A 25,311-nucleotide genomic window follows, 5' to 3' on the forward strand; every position below is an offset into this window, starting at 1 on the left:
TGCTTCTTACTGTTGCGCTCCAGAGACTGTGCAAGACAAGATAAGTATGAAATAAAATAACATAGTAAAATTAGAAGTAAAAAAAATGAGGTCACAGTGTTCAGTTTAGACATATGTACAATGTTCGATGCAGAATAGACGTAGTTACCATACAATATACAATACTGTGCAGTGTACTAATATACAATACTATATAGTGCAAGGCAGAAATGGAGAAATGGGACGAGGTGCAATTTAGGTACAATTCACAGTAGGTGTACGAGTTGTAGTGCAAATCCTTTATCAATAAATATAAAGTGTAAGTGTGTTTGTGTGATCTAAAGTGTGGAGAGTGGGTGCTGCAGTGTGTTGTTTGTTTGAGTGAGTGTGTGCGTGTGGGTGTGTGTGCTGTGTGCATTTGATGGTTGTTGCATAGTGATTATTGTTCGTTTAGCAGCCTGATGGCCTGGGGATAGAAGCTTCTTCTGAGTCTTTCTGTGCTCGCCTTAAGACTCCGGTATCGCTTGCCTGACCGCAGCAGTTCAAAGAGGCAGTTGTTCGGGTGGCTCGAGTCCTTAATAATTCTCTTAGCCTTCCCCTTGCACCGCTTGTTGTAAATGTTCTGGAGGGTGGGAAGCCCCCCTCCAATTGTGCGTTCGGCTGAACGTGTCACTCTTTGTAGTCTGCTACGGTCTTGTGCAGTGCTATTCCCAAACCAGGAGGTGATGTTGCCGGTCAGGATGCTCTCTATTGTACATGAGTAGAAGTTCCTAAGGATCTTCTGACTGACTTGGAACTTCCTTAGGCGCCTGAGGAAGTAGAGGCGTTGTCGTGCCTTCTTCACAACACTGTCAATGTGTGTGGTCCATGTCAAGTCCTCGGATATGTGGGCTCCGAGGTACTTGAAACTGTTCACTCTCTCAACCGGTGCCCCGTCGATGCTGAGGGGGCTGTAGTCCTTGACCCCCGACCTCCTGAAGTCCACAATCATCTCTTTTGTTTTGCTGACGTTCAGGGAGAGGCAGTTCTCCTGACACCACTGTGACAGGTTCTCTACCTCTTCCAGGTAGGCCCTTTCGTCGTTGGCAGAGATCAGGCCCACCACTACTGTGTCATCAGCAAATTTGATGATGGTGTTTGTTGTGAAGGGCCAGATTAAACCGAATATATATATTTATTTATATATATATATTTAATTGTATTTGTATATTCTCTAATATTCCCTGATATCCCTTGTATATTCCTTGTACAATATGCATTGAATATCCATTCTAGCCTACTGAACATCCCATAATAGTCTCCATTCTACTATTGGTCGAGACCTTGGTGCCAGGCTGCCATACCCCTCAGACCCAGTTCAAACGTACCGCTCGACATGTACGAACAAGTCCTAGTTCCGCGTAGGAATTTGGCTACCGCACCACTAATGGGACTATTTGTTCATAGTGCGTATATATACTGCGCTACTAAAGTAGGACTTTCTTTTCAGTCCAGTTTCTTACCCTCCAATAGAGTCACAGACGTAAAGCCTCCCCGCGATGCCACGTGTGGGAGTAAGGCCAAGTTCGCCTACCATCGGTATTGAGACATCGTGTATATTAATATTTGAATAGTCATATTTGGCACTATATCGTCGAGTTGGACGTAGTCTATTAAGCTAATAATAGTCTGTTAATATATAGTGCTTCGTGCGGTGAGAATACTACCGTAGTCAGTACCCCATCGTTTCGGGCAGAGAACTGGCTGCTTACCCAGGGTGGTTGACCCCATGTGAAGCTGCACCCGAGGAGCCCCAGAGCCGACGAGCGAGTGGACCTGTATACCGGATTATTCTACCGACGACAGCCCGCCTTCCCAGGCACGGATTATGCTTTGGATACTTTGATTATTCTATGGATAAAGACCCCCGACACTACCGTGTGTTGGAACCCCCCCCCTGGAGAGGATACAAGGTGAGGAGACGCTCTGCAAGACGAGGTCTCTCCACATCTCTCCCCCGTGGACCGGAGAGAGCCGGCCCACAAAGAGTCCACCTGCTTTCATCTGTGGTCCAAGGATCGCCGGCGCATTGAACGGCACTACAGTGGGTTCTCCTGGGATACCCTTGGCCGGACGAGGCAGCTGGATTCTACCCCCCCCCCCCCCCCCCTCCTACTCCTGTCGGCTTACAAGCGACCGGATTAACCCCCTCTAGTGTATCCAGCCTATAATCATTAAAGTATCATTGCTGTTATTCCTTAACTATTCCAGGTCGTATATTTACCACCTGCGCCTTCAGAGATTGGACATTCTCTATTGATATACCGACGAATACTCCTTGCCATAAAAGTGCATACTATTTCAGTTCATAAATGTAATTAAGTGATTAAGTGTTTAGTCTACACACCATCGCTGTGTAGGCAATAAAGACTTGTTTCTAATTCGTACATTTGTGTTGGATCCGTTTCATCTACGTGAGAGTGTTCATGATAATATATTTATGCCGTGTACTGGGTGGCCGAATATTAAGTACAAAGGTAGTGGTAGTAAGTATCATATCTAGTAATACAGTCAGGGAATTGTACCCCTCAGTTACAATTGGTCCTTCGAGCCGGAGGTAATTAGTGTAATATTAATATAGTGTTATTAATATTGAAATGGCCTATTATGAACACTCCACGAAACGATCCTCCTAACCAACGCCCGCAGCGCGAACGACGGCTCCCTCAGTACTTAGAGGCTTATGCTGTCAGTCAACAACCTAGTCTTCTACTAACAGTAAACGCGGTAAAACTAGAAAGTAAAAGTATGTCTAACCCCAACGCCCAGACTACCCCGACCATAGAGGCCCCTACGGGCTCTAATGTAACTGACCAAGTTCACGGTGGGGACCAGTGGGAACCAGACATGACTTCACACCCCGCCAGTACTGAAGAAGTAGTCCCCGATGAGTCCCGGGAGGAATACAACGCTACCGAGAGAGAACTCGGCACGGAAGAAGACGGGGAGAGCACCGTGGAGATAGAGCTCCAAGGCTCCGCAAGGAGTACCCCGAGGGAAGGCTCCCCTATACAACCGCCTTCTCCCAGCGAGGCAGAGAGGACCCTACAGCAAATCAAATCAAATCAAATCAAATTTATTTATAGGGCCCGACAACACACGTTAATGTCCCCATGGGCCGTACAGGTCTTCTTTAAACAAGTCAAGAAGACAACATAACAATAAGTCAAGAACAGAACAAGAACACCATAGGGTCCAAACATTTTTTAGATGAATGCAAATAAATGAAAGAATGCAAACACTCCCAGACATACCCCACGCGAAGGTAAGGAAAAACTCACTAAAACCTAACAATAGGGAAAAAAAGCTCCACAGGCAATGTGGAGGAGAGAAACCTTAGAAGGGCCGTTCAAGGGGGGATCTCCCTTCTTAGATGTCGGTGATAGTAGTGTTGCAGACGGACAGTTGGTAAGCATGCACTCATGTGTGTGGTGAAACACAGATGAGTGCATGCAATAGCAACTGTACATTTTGAAAAATTAAAGATAGAGCTAATAGCGATAGCAACTGAACATTTTGAAAGATTAAAGATAGAGTTGATAGCGGATCTATTTGAGGCACAGGGGCGGCGCAAGAGGGTCACGTCCTCCCCGTCTTAGTCACGGGACATTCAACACTCCGGTCGTTGCTCAGGGACAGCCGGAGACAGGGGGAAGGGGGGTGGCGCAGAGAGGGTCGCGAACTCCCCGACATCATCGCGGGACATCCAGCACTCCGGTCACCACTACGAGACCTCCGAAGACAGGGGGGCACGCAGAGGGGGTCGCAATCTCCCGGCCTTCGTCACGGGACGTCCAACACTCCGGTCAACACTCCAGGACAGCAAGTCATAGGAAGACAGGGAGACGGGACAGGCGTTAGACAGCTCATGAGATTGTAGTAGGCGGACATAGCAATAGATACAAGTGGTAGGCATATATGTGAATGGAGTAGATATATGAAGTAAGCGTATTATGTGAATAGAATAGAAGTACTTAACCCAGCAATGAAACCGCGTTGACTGTTAATCTGTTAACAGTCTGTTAATCAGTTGACAGGACCACGGACAGACGGCGGTGAATAACTGATCCAATGCCTCGGAGGTGCATGTAGAGCAGTCACTACAAGCTTGGCCAAGACCCCGAGGCATCCATCACCTTGGTCAGCGCCAGGAGACGGGTACTCAGAGAGAAGGGGGAGGGAAGGGGGGGGGGGGGGGGGGGGGGGGGAGAGGGGGGGGGGGGGGAAGAGTTAGAGAGTTCCCATGTTTGTGGTGCTGCAAAGGAGCAGACATGTAGTACCCTGTAGTGCCATGTAGTACCCTATAGTACCCCATAGTGCCATGTAGTACCCCGTAGTATCCTGTAGTACCCTGTAGTGCCATGTAGTACCCTGTGGTGCCATGTAGAGCTATGTAAGCCATGTAGTACCCTGTAATGCCATGCAGTACCAAGTAGTACTCTGTGGTACCATGTAGTACCCTGTACCCTGTACCCTAACTAAACTACCCTATAGTAAACTACCCAGTGGTACCATGTACCATAACTAAACTACACAGATTAATCTAAAGGTCAGTCCCCGACCAGGTGAGATCAAGGTAGGTTGAAGGAGAGAGAGAAAAGATGAGTCTTAAGCAGGGATTTAAAAGCTTCGACAGAGCAGGCGCCCCTGATGACGGCAGGTAATTTGTTCCACAGGTAGGGAGCGCGGTAGACAAAGGCTCTGTGGCCGGCGGATTTCTTTTTAACCCTAGGGGTCGATAGAAGCCCCGCATTTTGTGAGCGCAGAGCACGAGCGGGCGAGTATCGGGAGATGAGATCAGATAGATAGAGCGGTGCAAGCCCATTTAAAATTTTGTAGGTGAGGAGTAGCACTTTAAAGTCAGAGCGGGCTTGGATAGGAAGCCAATGTAGGGCGGACAAAACTGGTGTGATGTGATCAAATTTTCTAGTTCTAGTTAGTATCCGTGCAGCCGCATTTTGCACGAGTTGAAGATTTTTGATGCTTGAATTAGGTAAGCCTGAAAAAAGTGCATTACAGTAGTCCAGACGTGATGAGACAAAAGCATGAATCAGGGTTTCAGCATCAGCCAGAGTTAAAATGGGGCGTATTTTTGCGATATTACGAAGATGGAAGAATGCAATTTTGGTGACATTTTTTATATGTGCATTAAATGAGAGGGAGGAATCAAAAATGACTCAGAGGTTTTTTATGGTGGAGCTCTGGGATACATGACAGGTATCAAAGTTGAGGGAGATGTCCTGAAACAGGCCTCTGTGGTTTGGGGGGCCAACAATTAACATCTCAGTTTTATCTGCATTAAGGAGTAGAAAGTTTTGCGACATCCATTTTTTGACGGCAAGCAAGCAGGCCTCAAGGTTTTGTAGTTGGGAGGAATCATTTGGCTTAATAGGTATATATAATTGGGTGTCATCAGCGTAAAAATGAAAGTTTATGCCAAATTTGCGTATGATATCGCCGAGGGGTAGCATGTAAATCGAAAATAGCAAAGGGCCCAGGACAGAGCCTTGTGGGACACCACATTGCACTGGGAGGGTCTCAGATGTTAAATCATTATAGACCACGCAGTGTGTTCTATCAGTTAAATAGGATTTAAACCAAGCTAGTGCGAGACCCCGAATGCCAACATGGTTCTCAAGCCGACCTAGAAGAATCGAGTGATCGATAGTGTCAAAGGCTGCACTGAGATCAAGCAATAAGAGCACAGAGGTGAGGTTTGAGTCAAGAGAGAGCAGTAAGTCATTTGTGACTTTGGTAACCGCCGTTTCGGTGGAGTGTAAGGCTCTAAAGCCAGATTGAAATGATTCATTAAGATTATTGTTTGATAAATGGTCAGTAAGTTGCGTTGCGACGATCCGTTCTAACACTTTGGATAGGAATGGGAGATTGGAGATAGGTCTGTAATTTTTCAAGATTAGAGGGTCGAGGTTCGGTTTTTTAAGTAATGGTTTAATGACGGCTGATTTAAAGGCCAGGGGCACCACGCCAGTAGACAAAGAGGTGTTGAAGATATTGAGTAGGGCAGGGCCTAGAGTTGGGAAGAGTTTTTTGATGAGAGTTGCTGGGAGAGGGTCAAACAGACATGTTGAAGGTTTAGCCGCGCCAACCAGTTTAGAGAGGGCACTAAGTGAGACGTTTTCAAGGCAGCATAGCGTATGACTGGAATCAAAGTCAGGGGGAATGCCCGTCAAAGGTTGGGAGGGACTCTGATTGTTGAGTAAAGCAACAATTTCATCTCTAATGAGGTCAATTTTCTTGGTAAAAAATGTCATGAATTCGTTAGCCGAGAACGCATGGTTTAGGGCACTTGGTTGTTTCTGCGTAAGTTTTGCAACTGTGTCAAACAGAAACTTTGAGTTGTTTTTGTTTTCATTTATGAGCCTGGAAAAATAAGAGGTTTTGGCAAGTGAGAGTGCCTTTTTGTAGTTACGTAAACTATCATTCCAGGCGAGGCGGAATACTTCGAGTTTGGTCGAACGCCATTTATGTTCAAGTTTGCGACAAGCCTTTTTAAAGGAGCGCGTTTCCTCCGTAAACCAGGGAGTTAGTTTTTGCGGAGCACGTTTAATTTTAGGTTTAAGGGGAGCGACAATGTCGAGGGTGCTACGAAGGGCGGCATTAAGTTTGTCTGTAAAGAGATCAAGGGGGCCAGAGTAAGAGAGGAAGGGAGAGAGGGTATCTGGTAGGCAGTTAACTAGAATTGGGACAGTTGAGGCGTTAATACGACGGCTCATGTAGGATTCTACACTGTCTGGGCGAGAAACCGTCAGATCAATTTGAAATTTGATGAGGTAGTGGTCTGAGAGAGCAGGAACATAGGGGGAGACGGTCAAATTTGACACAGTGAGACCGCGGGCTAGGACTAGGTCAAGGGTGTTCCCACCACTGTGAGTGGGTTGGTCAACGATTTGAATGAGACCGACAGAGTCAATGATGTCGGTAAAAGCCTTATTTAGGGGATCTAGAGTTTTATTGGAATGAATGTTAAAATCACCAACAATTAAAATGTTATCTGAGCGCATAACAAGCTCAGAGATGAAAGTTGAAAATTCATCTAGGAAGAGGGTGTAAGGGCCTGGGGGGCGGTATAGGACAGCCATTACAAAGGATGCAGTGGAGGTAGGAATCAGACCGCCACACTTTCTGTTGGGTGGAGAGGGATGCAACAGGAGCACCTCAAACGAGGAAAACTTACAGTTTGCGTCGGATGTAAAGTTGTGCTTAGAGTCATAAATTAGAGCAACTCCGCCTCCTTTCTTGGAGGTGCGTGCGATGTGGGAGCTACTAAAATTAGGGGGTGAGGCCTCGTTTAAGGGCAGAAAATCATTAGGTTTAAGCCATGTCTCAGTGAGGCCCAATAGGTCGAGACTATGGTCTGTTATCAGTTCATTTACCAAAAGAGCTTTGGTTGGCAGAGAGCGGATGTTGATAAGGCCAACCTTCACACTCTCTGTATACTTAGCAGCGCGGTTTTCAGCCATGTGGGTAGGTTTAATCGCAATTAAGTTGGCATGGTTTATCGCACAAGGACGAGCTGGGTAAAGCGGAGCGTATCGGGATATTCTAGTTTTGATTGGGTATACAGGTTTAGGGGTAGAGATAGAAAGAGAGGAGTGGGGAGCCTGGTGGAGGAGGGACCGAGCAAGAAAGGTATAAGGATTGGCAGGGTCCATCAGTTTAGCATGACTAGCAGGCTCGCTAAGAGCCTGCACCCTGGCATGCTTGTGGGGTGGCTGTCAGCCCGAAGCTATAATCTTGTCTATATTGCGAGATAAGAGAGAGGCGCCTTGCATGTTAGGATGCACGCCGTCCTTTCTCAGCAAGCCAGGGCGCCCCCAGAAAGAGGACCAATTATCCACGAACCCTAAGCCCTGTTCTTTACAGTATTTTTCCAGCCATCGGTGTAGAGAAGCTGTCCTACTCACGAACTCATCATCATGCCGGTTTACAGGCAGGGGGCCAGAGAAGATTACTCGATGCCGACTCATCTTTCTGGCGAGGTCAGAAAGCCTAACTATGTTGATCTTTGTGACCTCAGAGACTTTCATCCTACAGTCATTATTTCCGACGTGTATAACAATATGGTCGAATTTATCTTCAGTGGGTGTGATACGTGGGTTACCTTTTGCCTTGACTATGCTATTCGCCAGAAATCTCAGGTTGGCTTCAATGTCGGTAGCTCTGGCTCCCCCATAACATTTGATCTCGGCTGGCTTGTCTAGCAAAATATGCCGGGTGATGGAGTCGCCAATCACAAGGACGGAACGACGGGGTTGCAGTGGAACCGGCTGCGTACTGGGACCGGAACCCGCAATACGTGTAAAATCATGTTGCGGAGCAGGTGCTGTTGAGGCCGAGGCCGAGGGGTTACACTGCCGCTTCGTAGTGGGCGCAAAGGCCTTGTCCTGAGCACTATGTCTGGGACTCTCCAGACGAGAAGACCCCGCTAGAGGCTCCTCAGAAAAGCCTGTAGTGTCCAAGACGTCTAAAGCTGACTGTTTTCCTGACTCAAGTTCAAGGACACGACTCTCTAACAGAGTTAACCTTTCTAGGAGAGAGGGACAGACAGGACAGACAGAACACATAGCCATGTTTACACCAGGTAGAGCAGGAACAAATAAAGATACGAAGTACTATGGATCAACTGCTAAAGGCTATGTGTATGAAGCCGATTGAAGGTTTAGCTAATGAGCTAAAACCAGTGGGTCGAGTAAGTTGACAAGCTAACAAGGCAAGACCAGAAAATGCAGGTACAAAGGAGTGGCCTGCTAGAGGAGGGCAGGTGAGGGGCAGTAGATACTCTGATGCACTCGGTTGCCTCCTCGGTTAACTCCAGCAGGAAAACTCCAAGTCTTTGTCTGTCTTAGTCGGTCGCCGGCGCTCTGCTGGCGCTTCGATAGACTACACTTAAATCCCTATTGAATATTGTCCCACACCTGTAGGGGGCTAGTCTCTGACTGATTGGACTAATTAGCACAGGCTGCTCAAGTCAAACCCAATGGGGTTGCACAGAGCCTGATTGATTAACAAACAATTATCAAAATATACAATGGATTGAGTACTAACTTACATTACTCAGCAAGAACACAGTGAAGTCAGCTCAGGTTTTAGAGAAATGTGTGCACAGGCAAATGTATTTAAACAAGCTTTGCCTCTGACTGATTGGACTAATTACCACAGGCTGCTCAAGTCAAACCCAATGGGGTTGCACAGAGCCTGATTGATTAACAAACAATTATCAAAATATACAATGGATTGAGTACTAACTTACATTACTCAGCAAGAACACAGTGAAGTCAGCTCAGGTTTTAGAGAAATGTGTGCACAGGCAAATGTATTTAAACAAGCTTTGCCTCTGACTGATTGGACTAATTACCACAGGCTGCTCAAGTCAAACCCAATGGGGTTGCACAGAGCCTGATTGATTAACAAACAATTATCAAAATATACAATGGATTGAGTACTAACTTACATTACTCAGCAAGAACACAGTGAAGTCAGCTCAGGTTTTAGAGAAATGTGTGCACAGGCAAATGTATTTAAACAAGCTTTGCCTCTGACTGATTGGACTAATTACCACAGGCTGCTCAAGTCAAACCCAATGGGGTTGCACAGAGCCTGATTGATTAACAAACAATTATCAAAATATACAATGGATTGAGTACTAACTTACATTACTCAGCAAGAACACAGTGAAGTCAGCTCAGGTTTTAGAGAAATGTGTGCACAGGCAAATGTATTTAAACAAGCTTTGCCTCTGACTGATTGGACTAATTACCACAGGCTGCTCAAGTCAAACCCAATGGGGTTGCACAGAGCCTGATTGATTAACAAACAATTATCAAAATATACAATGGATTGAGTACTAACTTACATTACTCAGCAAGAACACAGTGAAGTCAGCTCAGGTTTTAGAGAAATGTGTGCACAGGCAAATGTATTTAAACAAGCTTTGCCTCTGACTGATTGGACTAATTACCACAGGCTGCTCAAGTCAAACCCAATGGGGTTGCACAGAGCCTGATTGATTAACAAACAATTATCGAAATATACAATGGATTGAGTACTAACTTACATTACTCAGCAAGAACACAGTGAAGTCAGCTCAGGTTTTACAGCAGGTTTTACAGCAGGCCTTCCTCATCAGCCTGAACGCCGCTGCTGAACGCGACCGACTGCAGATCCAGCAGCGAAGCGAACACGAGCAGATACGTCTAGAAATAAGACGCATTCAGATGGAAGAGAATGTGGCCCGAGAACGAGCCGGTGCTCAACGGGACGCAGCGCGCGACAGACAGCAGTCGCAACTAATAGAACAGCTGATCAGACGGACAACACCCTCTCCCTCCGCCAGAGGCTCCAGGAACTCGTCTAGACACACCTCCATGGCGGCATCCCCTAGCCGAGTAAACAACCCTGAACTTGACCAACAGACGAGGTCTATACCCCCCACAGACCACCTCCCCCCACCGGTCCAAGCGAGACCTAGCAACCGGGAAGGAGCAGCATATCCTGTGGAGAGGCTAAACCAGAGACTACAAGCACTGGATGACCTAACTGAAGACGAAGAGGAAGAGGAGGAGAACCGCGCCCGAAGACAGCACAGTACTCTACCGGACCAGGAGGTCCGGTACAGCCCAGGCTATACTCCCGCGGAGCTGCGCTACAGACCCCCGACTCTATACACGGGTGAGCACGACGCACGACCCGCACCGAGGAACAGCACCTGGACAAGCGGGCCATGGTACACTGCCGGTACCAGCCCATACCAAGGAGCGGGAGGAGACTCGCCTAGGAGGCCTCTCCCCCAACGCTCGCCGATGTATCCACAGTCAGCGTCATACATTGGCACGCCTATGGTACCCGACTTCACCCAAGAGAACCGGGCCCAGTATACAGAACTCCGCATGTGTCTGGAGACCATGTTGGTGGATGTATTGGATGAACGCCACAAATACGCCATCCTACTGCAGCACTTAAAGGTACCCCGCGCACATAATATAGCGCTCGCCTACGCGACTTCCACCACCCCATACACAGCAGCGCTGGTAGCATTGGACCAGAGGTATGGGCGCATATGGGATTACGTGATCCAGGAGATCCGACACATCGACCGCTTACCCCCAGCAATAGACAATCGAGCACTGGACGACCTGTCCATCAGAGTGCAGTCCCTGGTAGGGATGTTGGGAGCGCAAAGAGAGAAGGGGAGGCATGAACTTTACGCCAACTCAAATGTGGAAAGGATTCTGGAGAAGCTGCCGCCCGCTCGTCAGGAGCGCTTTAGGCGGCAGAGGGACCACAGAGACCCGAATGGCCCCGAACCGAACCTCCTCGATCTAGCAGACTTCCTGGCGAGAGAAGTCAGCAGCCTACGGCTAGATACATTCGGACGGAGCACCCCTGGCTCCAGAGAAGGAACCAGACGACTAAATGATGGAAGAAGATCGGTGACTGTGATGCACCAATCGGAGTCAGTACCGAGCAGCAGGAGCCACAGTACCCCCTCCAGAACGGAGAAGTGGAAGATAGTGTGCCCCTACTGTGAGAAAGAACACTGGCTAGCGCAATGTGACTCCTTCCCCAAGCTGAACGCGGAGGAAGCAGGTCAATGGATAAAGTCCAACAAGCGCTGTTTTCGCTGTGCGCGCTCACACATGGCAGCCGAATGCCGCTTAAAGAAAAGGTGCACCAAGTGCGATGGAGCCCATCTGGACATACTTCACGACAGTAACAGACGGCGCCCTTCACCTGCACCATCCAGCCGCAAAGCGAGCGTCATGTACATCGATCCCGCCAGCAGCAGTGGAGCCCGAGTACTCCTAAAAGTAGTGCGTGTGACACTAAGCTACCAGAATAAAGTCCTGGACACTTACGCCGTCCTCGATGACGGGTCAGAGAAGACCCTGCTGCTCGCCTCCGCTGCGGCCCAGCTAGGGCTGCGGGGAAGCGAAACCCAAATGACAATTCGGACAATAAGACGAGATTTGAAGACGATAAAGGGCGAGAATGTCTCATTCTCTATCGCAGCAAGCGGCCAGCCTGAGCGACGGCACCAGATTACAGACGCTTTCACCAGCCAAGAAATAGGACTGTCGCGGTACACATACCCCGTCGCCAAGCTGATGGAGAAATATGTACATCTGCGCAAGTTACCGATCCCGCTCATAGACAATGCTATGCCGACCCTGTTGATAGGCTCCGACCATGCAGACCTCATTGTCCCGATAGACCGGGTTCATACCGGACCCCGAGGCTGTCCTGCAGCAGTCGAGACCCGTTTGGGATGGACTCTCCAAGGCCCGCTCGCCAAATCTCTCAACCGAAGTACAACCACTAGATGTCTCCACTCCCGAGTCACAGAGGGAGAAACCGCACTCCTGCAACACGTAGAGCGGCTATGGAGCTTGGAACAAATGCCCTTTAAGAATGGAAAGAAAGACATTCGCTCTAAAGATGACATTTACGCCATTCACCTCCTCGAGACAGGGACCAAGAGAGTCCCGGTCAACGGCGTGTTGAGATACGCCACGCCACTCCTGCGGCGAGAAGGAATGCCTACTTTCCACGCCAAGACAGACGCCATAGAACGGTACCTGCTGAACACGGAGCGGCGCTTAGCCAAGAACCCCGCCCAAGAGAGTGTATACCGCGCTGAGATTGAGAAGCTCATCACAGCGGGACACGTCACAAAGATGGACATTAAAGAGGCTGACCAGACCACTGAATCGTGGTACGTGCCCCACCACAAGGTCCATCACAACGGTAAAGACCGCATAGTATTTAACTGCAGCTACCAGATCGGATCCCAAAATCTGAATAAAGAGTTACTGCCCGGTCCCACACTCGGCCCCTCCCTACTCGGCGTTCTACTCCGCTTCCGCCAAGAAAAGGTGGCCATCAGCGGGGACATTAAAGGAATGTTCCTGCAGGTGAGATTAGTAGAGGCGGACAAGCCCCTGTTACGGTTCCTATGGAGAGAGAAGCCAGGAGATGAGCACCCAGCCATCTACCAATGGGAAGTCCTCCCCTTCGGAACGACGTGCAGCCCCTGCTGTGCGACATTTGCACTACAGAAACATGTAGCAGAGGACCCAGCAGCGGACGAAGAGGTCCGACACAGCGTAAAGAACAGCTTCTACGTAGACAACTGTCTACAAAGCCTTTCAACCCAGGAAGAAGCCGAGGCTCTCCTGATTAAACTCCGCGCCTCATTGATCAAAGGCGGCTTTGATCTCAGGCAGTGGGCCAGCAGCGATCCGCAAGTACTGCGCAGCCTCTCCTCCGAGGACAAGGCAGCCAGCAGCGAGACCTGGATGGCTACAATCCCGGGAGAAGCCCAGGAGATGACCCTGGGATTGGTGTGGCGATTCAAAACAGATTCGCTTCACTACAGACACAAGCCCCTGACTACGGAGCAGGGAAGGCCGGCGGCGGCACCGACCACCAGACGGAGTGTGTACACAACACTCGCCCGACAATATGACCCGCTAGGATGTATTCTACCGTACACCACCAGGGCAAAAATGATTGTACGAGCATTGTGGGACAAGGACCAGGGCTGGGACGACCCCATTCCCGCACACCTTGAATCCACCTGGAGAGAGTGGGAGATGGAGCTCCACTCACTCCCAGGCGTTAATATGCGCCGAAGCTACTTCCCACCCACGGTGAGGCCAGAGACATGTAAAATGGACTTGCACGTCTTCAGTGACGCCTCAGAGGTCGCATACGGATCAGTAGCCTACTTGCGGGCCCAAGACCAAGGGGGAGAGATCTACACAGCATTTGTCCTCGCCCGCTCGAGAGTAGCCCCACGCAAGCAACAATCTATCCCACGTCTAGAGCTCTGCGCAGCCCTAGCCGGAGCGCACCTAGCCACGCTCATCCAACGTGAGCTCACCATACCGGTGTCTAGAACAATCCTGTGGTCAGATTCCACGACGGTACTCGCCTGGATCAAATCGGACTCATGCAAGTACAAAGTCTTCGTGGGAGTCAGAGTCACCGAGATTCAAGACCTAACCGAAGAGTTAACCGGAGAAACAGAGTGGCGCTACGTTGATACAAAACAGAACCCAGCTGACGTCATCACCCGGGGGATGCCCCTGGATGACCTCACCCGTCGCAATGTCTACAGTGACGGCCCCGCATTCCTAAGACTCCCGGAAGGACAGTGGCCCATGCCTATCCCGAGGGCAGCAAGTCCAGAGGAGGTGGAAATTAAGAAGTCTGTGTTCTGTGGATTGAGCACCGTAGCCTCCACCGACCCTAACATAAACGATTGCACGTCCATCGAGAGTGCACAACAAAGAACATTCCTGCGGTACCACCCGGAGTGCAAGTCCCCCGCTGATATGTCAGCGGCTAACTACGAGGAAGCAGAATTGCTTCTACTGCAGCGAGCCCAGAGAGACTCGTTCCCCGATGAATTGGCCTGTCTACAGGGAGGAAAGCCCGTCCCATCCGACAGCAGATTAATTCACCTGGCCCCCGAGAGCGACGCTCACACCCTCATCAGAGTGGGTGGTCGCCTACGCAGAGCCCCCAATCTACCGGATGACATTAAATACCCGATCGTATTGAACAGCCGACACAAGGTCACAGAGCTGATTATAAAGAAATACGATGAGGATGTACATCACGCAGGAGCAGAAAGAGTCTTCGCGGAAATCAGACGTCGTTACTGGATCCTACAAGGAAGAGAGGCGGTACGACGCTTCCAACGAACATGTCTAGACTGCCGCAAGTGGCGCGCGCAGCCCAGCATACCAAGGATGGCTGACCTTCCTCCATGTCGCCTCCGAATCGGTGACAAGCCATTCCACTCAACGGGTATGGACTGCTTTGGCCCGCTGCACATAAAGAAAGGAAGAGGAACCGAGAAGCGGTGGGGTATTGTATTCAAATGCATGACCACCAGAGCGATACACATTGAGCTTCTCCCGACCATGAGCACAGACTCATTCCTTATGGCCTTCCGTAGATTCATATCACGGAAAGGAAGACCGTCTACCCTATTGTCCGATCATGGGACAAACTTTAAAGGCGGCGAAAGAGAGCTGAGAGAGAGCTTCCAAGCTATGGGCCCAGAACTTAAGACCCACCTCGCTCCAGCACAGGTTGATTTCCAATTCAACCCCCCAAACGCACCCCACTTCGGTGGCACTTGGGAACGAGAAGTGCGCTCCATAAAGACAGCCCTGTACGCAGTACTTGGGGCCCAGACTGTGGCGGAAGAAGTCCTAATGACAGTCCTCACGGAGATTGAGGGAGTACTTAACTCGAAGCCCCTCGGATATGTCTCCAGTGATGTGGCGGATATCGACCCAGTTACCCCCAACACACTCCTGATGGGGCGGCTAGATCCCACATTACCCCAGACAATGTACCGGCCTGAAGAAGCGAACGGCCGACGAATGTGGAGGTACAGCCAAGTATTAGCCGACAAGTTTTGGAACAGTTTCCTACTGCACTACCTACCGTCTCTACAGACCCGCCAGAAGTGGGTAAAGGAGAGAGACAATTTGACAGAAGGAACAGTCGTCATGATTATTGATCAATCACTGCCCAGAGCTATGTGGCCGGCCGGCCGCGTAAGCAAAGTGATCACCGGTGCCGACGGCAAGGTCCGAGCAGCTGAAGTGCTCGTCCAGGGTCGCACTTACACCCGTCCCGTGGCAAGGCTCATAGAACTGCCTCGACTCCCAGACACAATCGATGATGACCATGACCCTACAACCCTATGACTTTGTGAAGTTGACTGACCCCTACAGCAAACCCTTATGTGTAAATAGACAACGCGATTAATCTGTCTCCGTTTAACTGATTAGGTCTGGGACCTATTCAGGGGGTGGCTGTTGTGAAGGGCCAGATTAAACCGAATATATATATTTATTTATATATATATATTTAATTGTATTTGTATATTCTCTAATATTCCCTGATATCCCTTGTATATTCCTTGTACAATATGCATTGAATATCCATTCTAGCCTACTGAACATCCCATAATAGTCTCCATTCTACTATTGGTCGAGACCTTGGTGCCAGGCTGCCATACCCCTCAGACCCAGTTCAAACGTACCGCTCGACATGTACGAACAAGTCCTAGTAGTCTATTAAGCTAATAATAGTCTGTTAATATATAGTGCTTCGTGCGGTGAGAATACTACCGTAGTCAGTACCCCATCGTTTCGGGCAGAGAACTGGCTGCTTACCCAGGGTGGTTGACCCCATGTGAAGCTGCACCCGAGGAGCCCCAGAGCCGACGAGCGAGTGGACCTGTATACCGGATTATTCTACCGACGACAGCCCGCCTTCCCAGGCACGGATTATGCTTTGGATACTTTGATTATTCTATGGATAAAGACCCCCGACACTACCGTGTGTTGGAACCCCCCCCCTGGAGAGGATACAAGGTGAGGAGACGCTCAGCAAGACGAGGTCTCTCCACATCTCTCCCCCGTGGACCGGAGAGAGCCGGCCCACAAAGAGTCCACCTGCTTTCATCTGTGGTCCAAGGATCGCCGGCGCATTGAACGGCACTACAGTGGGTTCTCCTGGGATACCCTTGGCCGGACGACGCAGCTGGATTCTACCCCCCCCCCCCTCCTACTCCTGTCGGCTTACAAGCGACCGGATTAACCCCCTCTAGTGTATCCAGCCTATAATCATTAAAGTATCATTGCTGTTATTCCTTAACTATTCCAGGTCGTATATTTACCACCTGCGCCTTCAGAGATTGGACATTCTCTATTGATATACCGACGAATACTCCTTGCCATAAAAGTGCATACTATTTCAGTTCATAAATGTAATTAAGTGATTAAGTGTTTAGTCTACACACCATCGCTGTGTAGGCAATAAAGACTTGTTTCTAATTCGTACATTTGTGTTGGATCCGTTTCATCTACGTGAGAGTGTTCATGATAATATATTTATGCCGTGTACTGGGTGGCCGAATATTAAGTACAAAGGTAGTGGTAGTAAGTATCATATCTAGTAATACAGTCAGGGAATTGTACCCCTCAGTTACAGTGTTGTTGTTCCGCTGTGCTACGCAGTCATGTGTGTACAGGGAGTAGAGGAGGGGGCTCAGAACACAGCCCTGGGGGGCCCCTATGTTGAGCGTGATGGATGAGGAGGTGCAGTTGCCGGCTCTTACCACCTGGGGTCTGCCCGTCAGGAAGTCCAAGACCCACTGGCAGAGGTCATAGTTCAAGCCCAGGTCCCTGAGCTTGGCTATGAGTTTGGAGGGGACTATGGTATTGAATGCTGAGCTGTAGTCGATGAACAGCATTCTCACATAGTTCCCCTGCCTCTTGTCCAGGTGTGATGCTGCTGTGTGCAGCACATGGGCTATGGCGTCCTCCGTGGACCTGTTGGGGCGATATGCAAATTGCAGAGGGTCCAGGTTGATGGGGAGGGAGGAACAGATGTAGCCCTTCACTAGCTTCTCAAAGCACTTCATGGCTATGGAGGTGAGGGCTACAGGGCGGTAGTCGTTGAGGCAAGCGGGCGTCTATTTTTTGGGTACAGGGATGATGGTGGACTTCTTCAGACAGGTGGGGATGACAGCCTGTTCCAAGGACAGGTTGAAGATGTCAGTGAATACCGGGGCCAGTTGGTCGGCACAGACTTTTAGGACGCGGCCGGGGATGCCGTCCGGTCCTGCTGCCTTCCTGATATTCACTTTTTTAAAGATCCGTCTCACCTCATGCTCTGTTACCCTGAACACTGAGTCTCCATCAGCAGACCCCCCCCCCCCATTGCCGTGGTTTGTAGGCTGGTGTTGTTATTCACAGCCTCAAACCTCGCATAGAAGGAATTGAGATCATTTGCTAAGGAGATGTCACTGTTCAGTTTGAGGGGGGTGCCTTTGTAGTCTGTCATTGTTCTGAGGCCCTGCCACATGTCTCTAGAGTCAGCCTGTTCAAACTGAAGTTCAACTTTATCCCTGTAACGCCGTTTTGCCTCTATTACTGCTCTCCTGACGTTGTATCTTGCCATCTTGTGTTCTTCCATGTTGCCTGTCACCAGCCCGGTGTTGTATGCTGATGTGCGCACTTTCAGAGCCTCACGGACGGATTTGTCTACCCAGGGCTTTTGATTTGGGTAGATTTTAATTTTGGTGGAGGGGATTGTTTCTTCTACCAGAGTACAGACATAGTCAATCACCGTTTCGGTGTATTCGTTAATATTGGCTGTGTTATCACGGAATACACTCCAGTCTGTGCATCCAAGTGCAGCTTGGAGTGACTCGTCGAGTGACTTGTCGAGCAAACATGTAATTTCCGTTTTTGGCACAGAATGTGTTAAGAAGCTAGGATAATTCCTTCTTGCTGCATTCTAAATAAGTGCTCTGGAGAGGGTGACACTCTGGTTATAGACATTCTGACTGCATTCTAAATAAGTGCTCTGGAGAGGGTGACACTCTGGTTATAGACATTCTGACTGCTCGGAATTTATGAATGGTCCATGCCAGAGTATGCCGGCAATTTACAAATGCAATGTTTGGACACTTTGCAATAAGGGATTAGTATGAAAGAAGTAATGACGTCAAAGAAGGACTCAGCCCCATTCATCCTTTTCTCTAAGGAATGCTACTTACTAATGAGAAGTAAAGCTCATTCCAGAATTATTCAAAACAAAGCTAAGAATGTTGTAAAAGATACACAAACCCAAGCAATATGTTACAGGCTATAGAGTGATGGATGTATGTAAATGTAAATATGTTACAAGCTATAGAGCGATAGATATGGATGTATGTAAATGTAAATATGTTACAAGCTATAGAGTGATAGATATGGATGTATGTAAATGTAAATATGTTACAAGCTATATAGTGATATATATGGATGTATGTAAATGTAAATATGTTACAGGCTATATAGTGATAGATATGTATGTATGTAAATGTAAATATGTTACAGGCTATAGAGTGGAAGATATAGATGTATGTAAATGTAAATATGTTACAGGCTATAGAGTGATAGATATGGATGTATGTAAATGTGAAATATGTTACAGGCTATAGAGTGATAGATATGGATGTATGTAAATGTAAATATGTTACAGGCTATAGAGTGATAGATATGGATGTATGTAAATGTAAATATGTTACAGGCTATAGAGTGATAGATATGGATGTATGTAAATGTGAAATATGTTACAGGCTATAGATGGACTGTACAATTTAAAGAATAATTTAGGCCTATATTCTTGTAAATCCAGTTGTTTAGATTTATTAAAGAACACATTAGGTTTATTAATGTGTAATAGATGGGTATCACAATTATTGGCAATTATTAGCAGTTTGTGGTAAAAAAAAAAAAAGTGCCTCAACGCATCTCTGCTTCAACTGTGACTTGGGGCGGGCGGGCGTCGACCTTCAGATCATCACCGCTTTCAAGTTCATCATGAAATGCATTCACAGGGAGATTGTGCCCGATACTGATACCTTTGCTTGTGTTTAATACAATTTAAGGGTTTTTCTTTTAGGCCTTTTAAGGCTACAAATAGAGCACTCTATTGTTATCAGTCTATTTTTATACTGTTGTTTAGTAACTTACAAAAGCGAAGTGAAAAATATTGTGTCGAAATATCATGATATGATGTTTTGGCCATATTGCCCACCCCTAATTGACCAATTTGACTCATGAAGACTTGTGATATTATATTCCCATTAGTGTTCTGCCTTTACAAGTCTGTTGCAATGAAAATAAATAAACAATAAAAATGGGGTTGAGTTAAGAGCAACACTCAAATTCGGTCCTTTTACAGTTTTGCATAGTAGTATATCTTCCGTTTTCTTTGCTCTATAGAAGGTAGATTATTTTACCACTCATAGTGTTTGATAAAAAAATAAAAAAAAAACGTGAAGGGATAAAACCTTTTGAGAGCTCACAGGATCATAGAAGAAGTAATATCGCGGGTCTATTCAAGAGCAGCTTAAGTGGTGGAAGAGATTTGATTTGAGGCGCAGGGTGGGTCTAAAGGATATACATTCCTCCCTGCGAGAGATTTAGGAGTCAGAGTCTGAGTTAAGATGTGTGGAGGGGGGAGAAAAAAAAAGAAGCTGAGACTATGAGCCAAGGTGGATCATCATGACTAGCGTTTGCAGCCCCGTAGCCCATACAAGGCCTGGGTCTGTCCGCCGCCGGGCAGCGTGGCTGTGATGAATGTTCCTCTCCAGCTCCGTCGCAGCCCAACGCCCCGACAGCTGATCTCTCCTCCCTTATCCCACCCCATCGTGGCACCGGGACAATAGTTTACCTCTGTCTCGCGGGGCTCAGGGTACAATCTGCAAAAGTTGTCAGCCAAGCTCGCCAAGAATCCTACCACGTCGAGCCGCGATGAAAGATGGCATCGTTTGACTCATTAGGGAGCATTCCTCAGCTGTTTCTGCGGCCTCCAGCCCCTTCCCCCCTCTCTCCCGAGTCTAACCCATGGAGCAGGTGGAACATGCTAATAGGCCATGTTGGTAGGAATAAAGGGGAGCTTTATAAGCCCGGTTTGCCGGGACTAACGGACCCCTCAGCTCTGGACATGCAGCTGTGGAGGGTTTACAGATGGTCCTTTCTGTCCCCTGATCTCTGCAAGAGTATATTTGGCTGCACTGCCACCTGCAGGTGTTTAAACACACTTACACAGGGAGGGAGGGAGGGAGAGAGAGGGGGGGGGAGAAGGGGAGAGAGAGGGAGAGCAAGCTTGAGAGAGATAAAGACAGATAGAGATGGGGGGAGAGATAGATGGAAAGAGAGATGAATATACAGAGACAAAGAGAATGGATAAGAGGAATAATAGAGGCAGGGGGAGGGAGAGAGAGAACTTTGTTGAGTCCTCATCTACCAGATCTGTCTAGGCAGCATCCATTAATCTTGTACCTACTGTAGGAAGGAAAGTAAGTAAGGCTGAGACTAACCTCTCCTGCGGTCCCCAGGGAGCTGAAACTAAGAAACTACACCCCTGAGGATGTGGAACTGAAGGTGAGGCAGGTGCCCAAAGCCAAGCCTGCGTCAGGTGAGTACACCTCGTTGTGTACCGATAAACAAAACAACCAAGCAACCAGTTTCTAGTGCATTTAGGTAGTAGTGTTGGTAGGAAGTGGGGATTACTCTTTACACTACTCTTACAGACAGTGGGTTTGGAAGTGATCATGTGTTGTTGTGTGTCTGATTGTTTGACTCACCTGTGTTTTCAGTGGAAGATAAAGTAAAGGAGCAGTTAGACGCAGCGAACCCAGAGCCCATCATCGAAGAAGTGGTAAGAGTTTGTCCCTTTTTGTCACATCTGATCGTCTTTATTTTGTGTCTGACTCTTAACCACCAGAACCTGCACAGATGTATGACCTATATCATGCCAGTTAGGCTACCTTGTATATACTGCACCTTGTGTATACTGTTTACTTTTACTCTTACTCATGCACCTTTGTTTACATTGTTTATTTTTCTCATATCTTTATATTCAGAGTTAATTAAATTGTTTACACTGTTTATTTTTTTTCACATATTTTTATATTCAGATCTAATTTGATTGCCTATATTTATGTCTTTCTACTATTAACCTGCCCATACCTGTACCTCCCCTGCCCGAATTTCCCCAAGGGGATCAATAAAGGAATATCTTATCTTTATTTTAGTGGGGTCTCTTTTCTTCGTTTTCTTTTTTTGTTGAGCTGTTTTCTTTTCTCTCTTCAGGATTTGGCCAATCTTGCTCCGAGGAAACCAGACTGGTAAGGCCCTCTTTCGATGGGCTGTGTCATACATGACATCACTGTTATACATCTTAATGTTCTGTTAGACATGTGTGTTGACGTGCTGAGTCTGAATACAGGGATCTGAAGCGAGACGTGGCGAAGAAACTGGAGAAGCTGGAGGGGAGAACACAGAGGGCGATCGCTGAACTCATCCGTGAGTATTATTTAAATTTCAAACCTTTATTTAAACTGAATGAATGAATGAATGAAGTTTTCTTCGCATCAATCACGCATGCGATCTTGAACTCAAAATGCAACGGCGGTTTCCCTCATTTACAGTCACGTCGAGTGCACATACAGAAATAAACAAAAACTAAAAAAAGCATATAAAATCATAACAAAGAAACAACAGGACGAGACAAGGATAATAAATCAATTAAAACATGTAGAACTTTATTGACAAAGGTTGGAGATCAAGGTTTTAAACTCTGCAACAGAGGGGAGAATATCAAGCTTTAAGGACTGTTGGAGTTCATTCCATGAGCTAGGGGCATCATAGCAAAATGCATATTTACCATGTTCTGACTGTCACTAGAACAGGTTCCATAGGTTCCAAAATTGTATTCCAATAATGATGTAGTATAAGCAGGTAGCTTACGAGTAAGGGCCTTAACCTCTTAACCGGGCTGAGATTTATTTCACGTCACAAATAGATCAATACAGTCCTTATTAACACATTCCGCGCCAATCACACATAAACTCGTTATTGGCCGACAAGCGTTGAGCGCCAATAACGAGTAAACTCGTTTTTAGATCCTTTGATCTTTTTCCTCTGGTCCCCGTTCTAAATCATCATCCGGATCATTCTAGCCGTCCCTGGCTCATTTCCCTACGTTGGAATTGCAATGCCGATCGAATATCACCAGGTGGCAGTATCGCCTACCTTTGAACTGGAATGGCTTGGCGTGGATACACGTTTTCCTTTTTTTTTAAGGGCTCCTCCTGCTTGAACAGAGATTTACATCGATCGCCTCGAAATTCCATTGCCGAGGCGTATTTCCCATCGAAACGTGTATAGACATATACACTGGTAATCGCGATGGCAATGCGATCACTTGGAATTATTCTTTTTGGAATACCTTCTGGCTAAGGTAAGGTATATTCTATGTCTATTTTATCGAACCTGAAACATGTTTTTCTAATGATCACAGTTTTGTGTTTTACCGGACGTAAAACATGCTCGACAAACACGATCACGGTTTTGAGTTAAAACGACCCCCCCCCCCCCCCCCCTTGATGATTTTGTGAAGGTACATGGTATATACCTGATTTGGGAGTATTTGGGGTTTCAGGGGATCAACCAGAACGGTTTGGGCTTATTGCACATAACGCGGTTTATCTCGCATTCTATGGAAAAAGATTGGATTATCTTGGAAATGCGTGATTTTTAGCATGTAATAAACTACAAACTACAGTGTGTAGAAACAAACTATTTTTTCCATGTTGGACTACAAGTAGTGTCTGTCAAATGAGCCACACCATTGTCTCCACAGCTATAATACAGAACACACACACAGCTCTGCAAACATCACGAAAATGACCATTTTAAGCTGGCCTTGAAGCAGCAGAGATTGGGACAGTTTATGGCGCTGAAAGTGTTAAGTGATGTGTTTTTTTCAAATATAGCCAGACCCTCAAAACAGCAGTCAAAGTGTATATTTTCAACACTACGTTTGTTTAGCAATGATTTTAAGTGTTATTAGCGCAATATGAGCTTATAAAAATCTCTGCGCATTGCATCGGAAATCTGAGGATTTAGACGCGAAAGGAAGCCATCATGAAATCGCTGAAGTCCTAAGAAAGAGGAGACCCAGGGCTTTCGATGGACGTCTAAATTTCATAAAATTACACTACCCAGCTCACACCAGCCACCGACCATGGAAGTCCAGCCATTCTTTTCTTAGAAATATTGATGTGAATGTCGTGATTATATCTCACAGGTCGAACAAACCTCAACGTTATTGCCATAAAATACAACGTGTATTGTTTATTTATCTTTCTGTGAACATCTAAAAAGTAACTGTACTTACAGTACTTTCATTCACAGTCTTTGCTGCCCTGTACCGGGCCGCTGGTGGTAATAAATCCAGATTTAACTCTGCCATTGGAAAGAGGAGATTTGGCCCGATCCATAGATGTATGACGTGCCCATAATAAGGTCATTTATAGGCCTGATATATATACATTTTTTTATTTCCTTTTTTCAACAACAAACACAACATTGACAACAACAATAACTACATAATGACAAGACAACAAAAACAACAAATGGACCCAAAACCCGACAAAGAACAAATGCAAAATATACCCAGACCCCCCCCTTTTCTTTACTGGGAGCTCGGTGCTTGTATGAAACGCGCAATCATTTAAATTGGTGCGGAAGTGCACCCGTCAGTTCAGTGTCGCTATGTATATTTATTTAGCTAGTATGGTCATGAAATTGGTATAGAATTTTTCTCTAAGTGGTATTAACCCATTCTCTGCCACCACTTTGATCATCCTAAACCATTCTCTGCCAGCGCTATTTGTCTATGGAGATGTTCACCTTCTTTGCAGGGCTATAACTTTTTAAATTGTATTGCTAAATTGACATTACTATGGCCCATTCAACATCAATTATCTATCGTTCAGGATGTAGGAACGTTTTACTTTTTCATTCACACATTCATACGAAAATACCGTCTAGACGAGTATAAATATGTTTTTATCGTTTTCTGCAGTATTTCATAGAACGTGAGATATAGGCATAAATGCATATATTAGATTATCAAATGCAGTTTGATACCGATCCATGCTATATTAAAAATGTAAACTGTACATGGTCCTAAACGTTATGACTGATCATCAGCGGGTGAACGGAGGGGGGGGGGGGGGGGGTAGTTTATAATTCCGTGACCGACGTTAAATGATTTATGTAGTATGGGTGATATATTGATCAGAGCAGTTTGTATCGAAAATGATAAAGAAAAACGCTGAAACTCACGTCCGTCTCCTCGTACCGTTGGGCGATGAGAGTGGAACAAACGGATCCCAGTTATGTGGTGGGGATCGAGGTGATCCAGTTCCGGTTTGTATAATACTAATATACGCCCAAATCATGTTGTTTATTGAGTTATGGCAACGATCCATGTCCACGGTGTGTGGATTGAGTCCCGGGACGATAAACGAGTGGCCGGACGGAATTAGGGGACGAACCGAGCTGAAACGGGCATTTCCGGTTTGGCAACTCGCCGATCGGCCACCAGGTGGCGGTATTGAAGCGTTGCAGAGTTGTGATGGCTCCCGCAGCATATGACAAGGCTCCGTGGGTGAAATATGAATTCCATGACGAAAATATGAAATATGACCTTGAAACACGCTGTACAGCGATATTGGCAGACAACGCATTGGCGGGCAATAACGCTGAACAGCGATTTTGGCGGGTAATGGGTTAAAAAGGTCTTAAATTTAACTTGTTGAAACCTGCAGATACCCTGTTATTATTGCTATAGCTAATTGCAAAATCCCCATTCATTCGAACCAGCTAAACTCCG

General features: G+C 47.0%; 1 protein-coding gene across 1 annotated transcript in view; it reads left to right on the forward strand.

Annotated features, from left to right (window-relative positions):
- Positions 1-25,311, forward strand: part of ccdc12 (coiled-coil domain containing 12) — a 67,937-nt gene that overhangs the window by 42,060 nt on the left and 566 nt on the right. Inside the window, exons 3-6 of the mRNA XM_084336952.1 lie at positions 20,963-21,042; positions 21,224-21,285; positions 21,720-21,754; positions 21,856-21,932. Of these exons, the coding sequence (XP_084193078.1) occupies positions 20,963-21,042; positions 21,224-21,285; positions 21,720-21,754; positions 21,856-21,932 (254 nt within the window). The remainder of the gene's footprint in view (positions 1-20,962; positions 21,043-21,223; positions 21,286-21,719; positions 21,755-21,855; positions 21,933-25,311) is intronic.

Source organism: Notolepis coatsorum (genome assembly GCF_963971535.1).
Source record: "Notolepis coatsorum genome assembly, chromosome: 19".
Lineage (NCBI taxonomy): Eukaryota > Metazoa > Chordata > Actinopteri > Aulopiformes > Paralepididae > Notolepis > Notolepis coatsorum.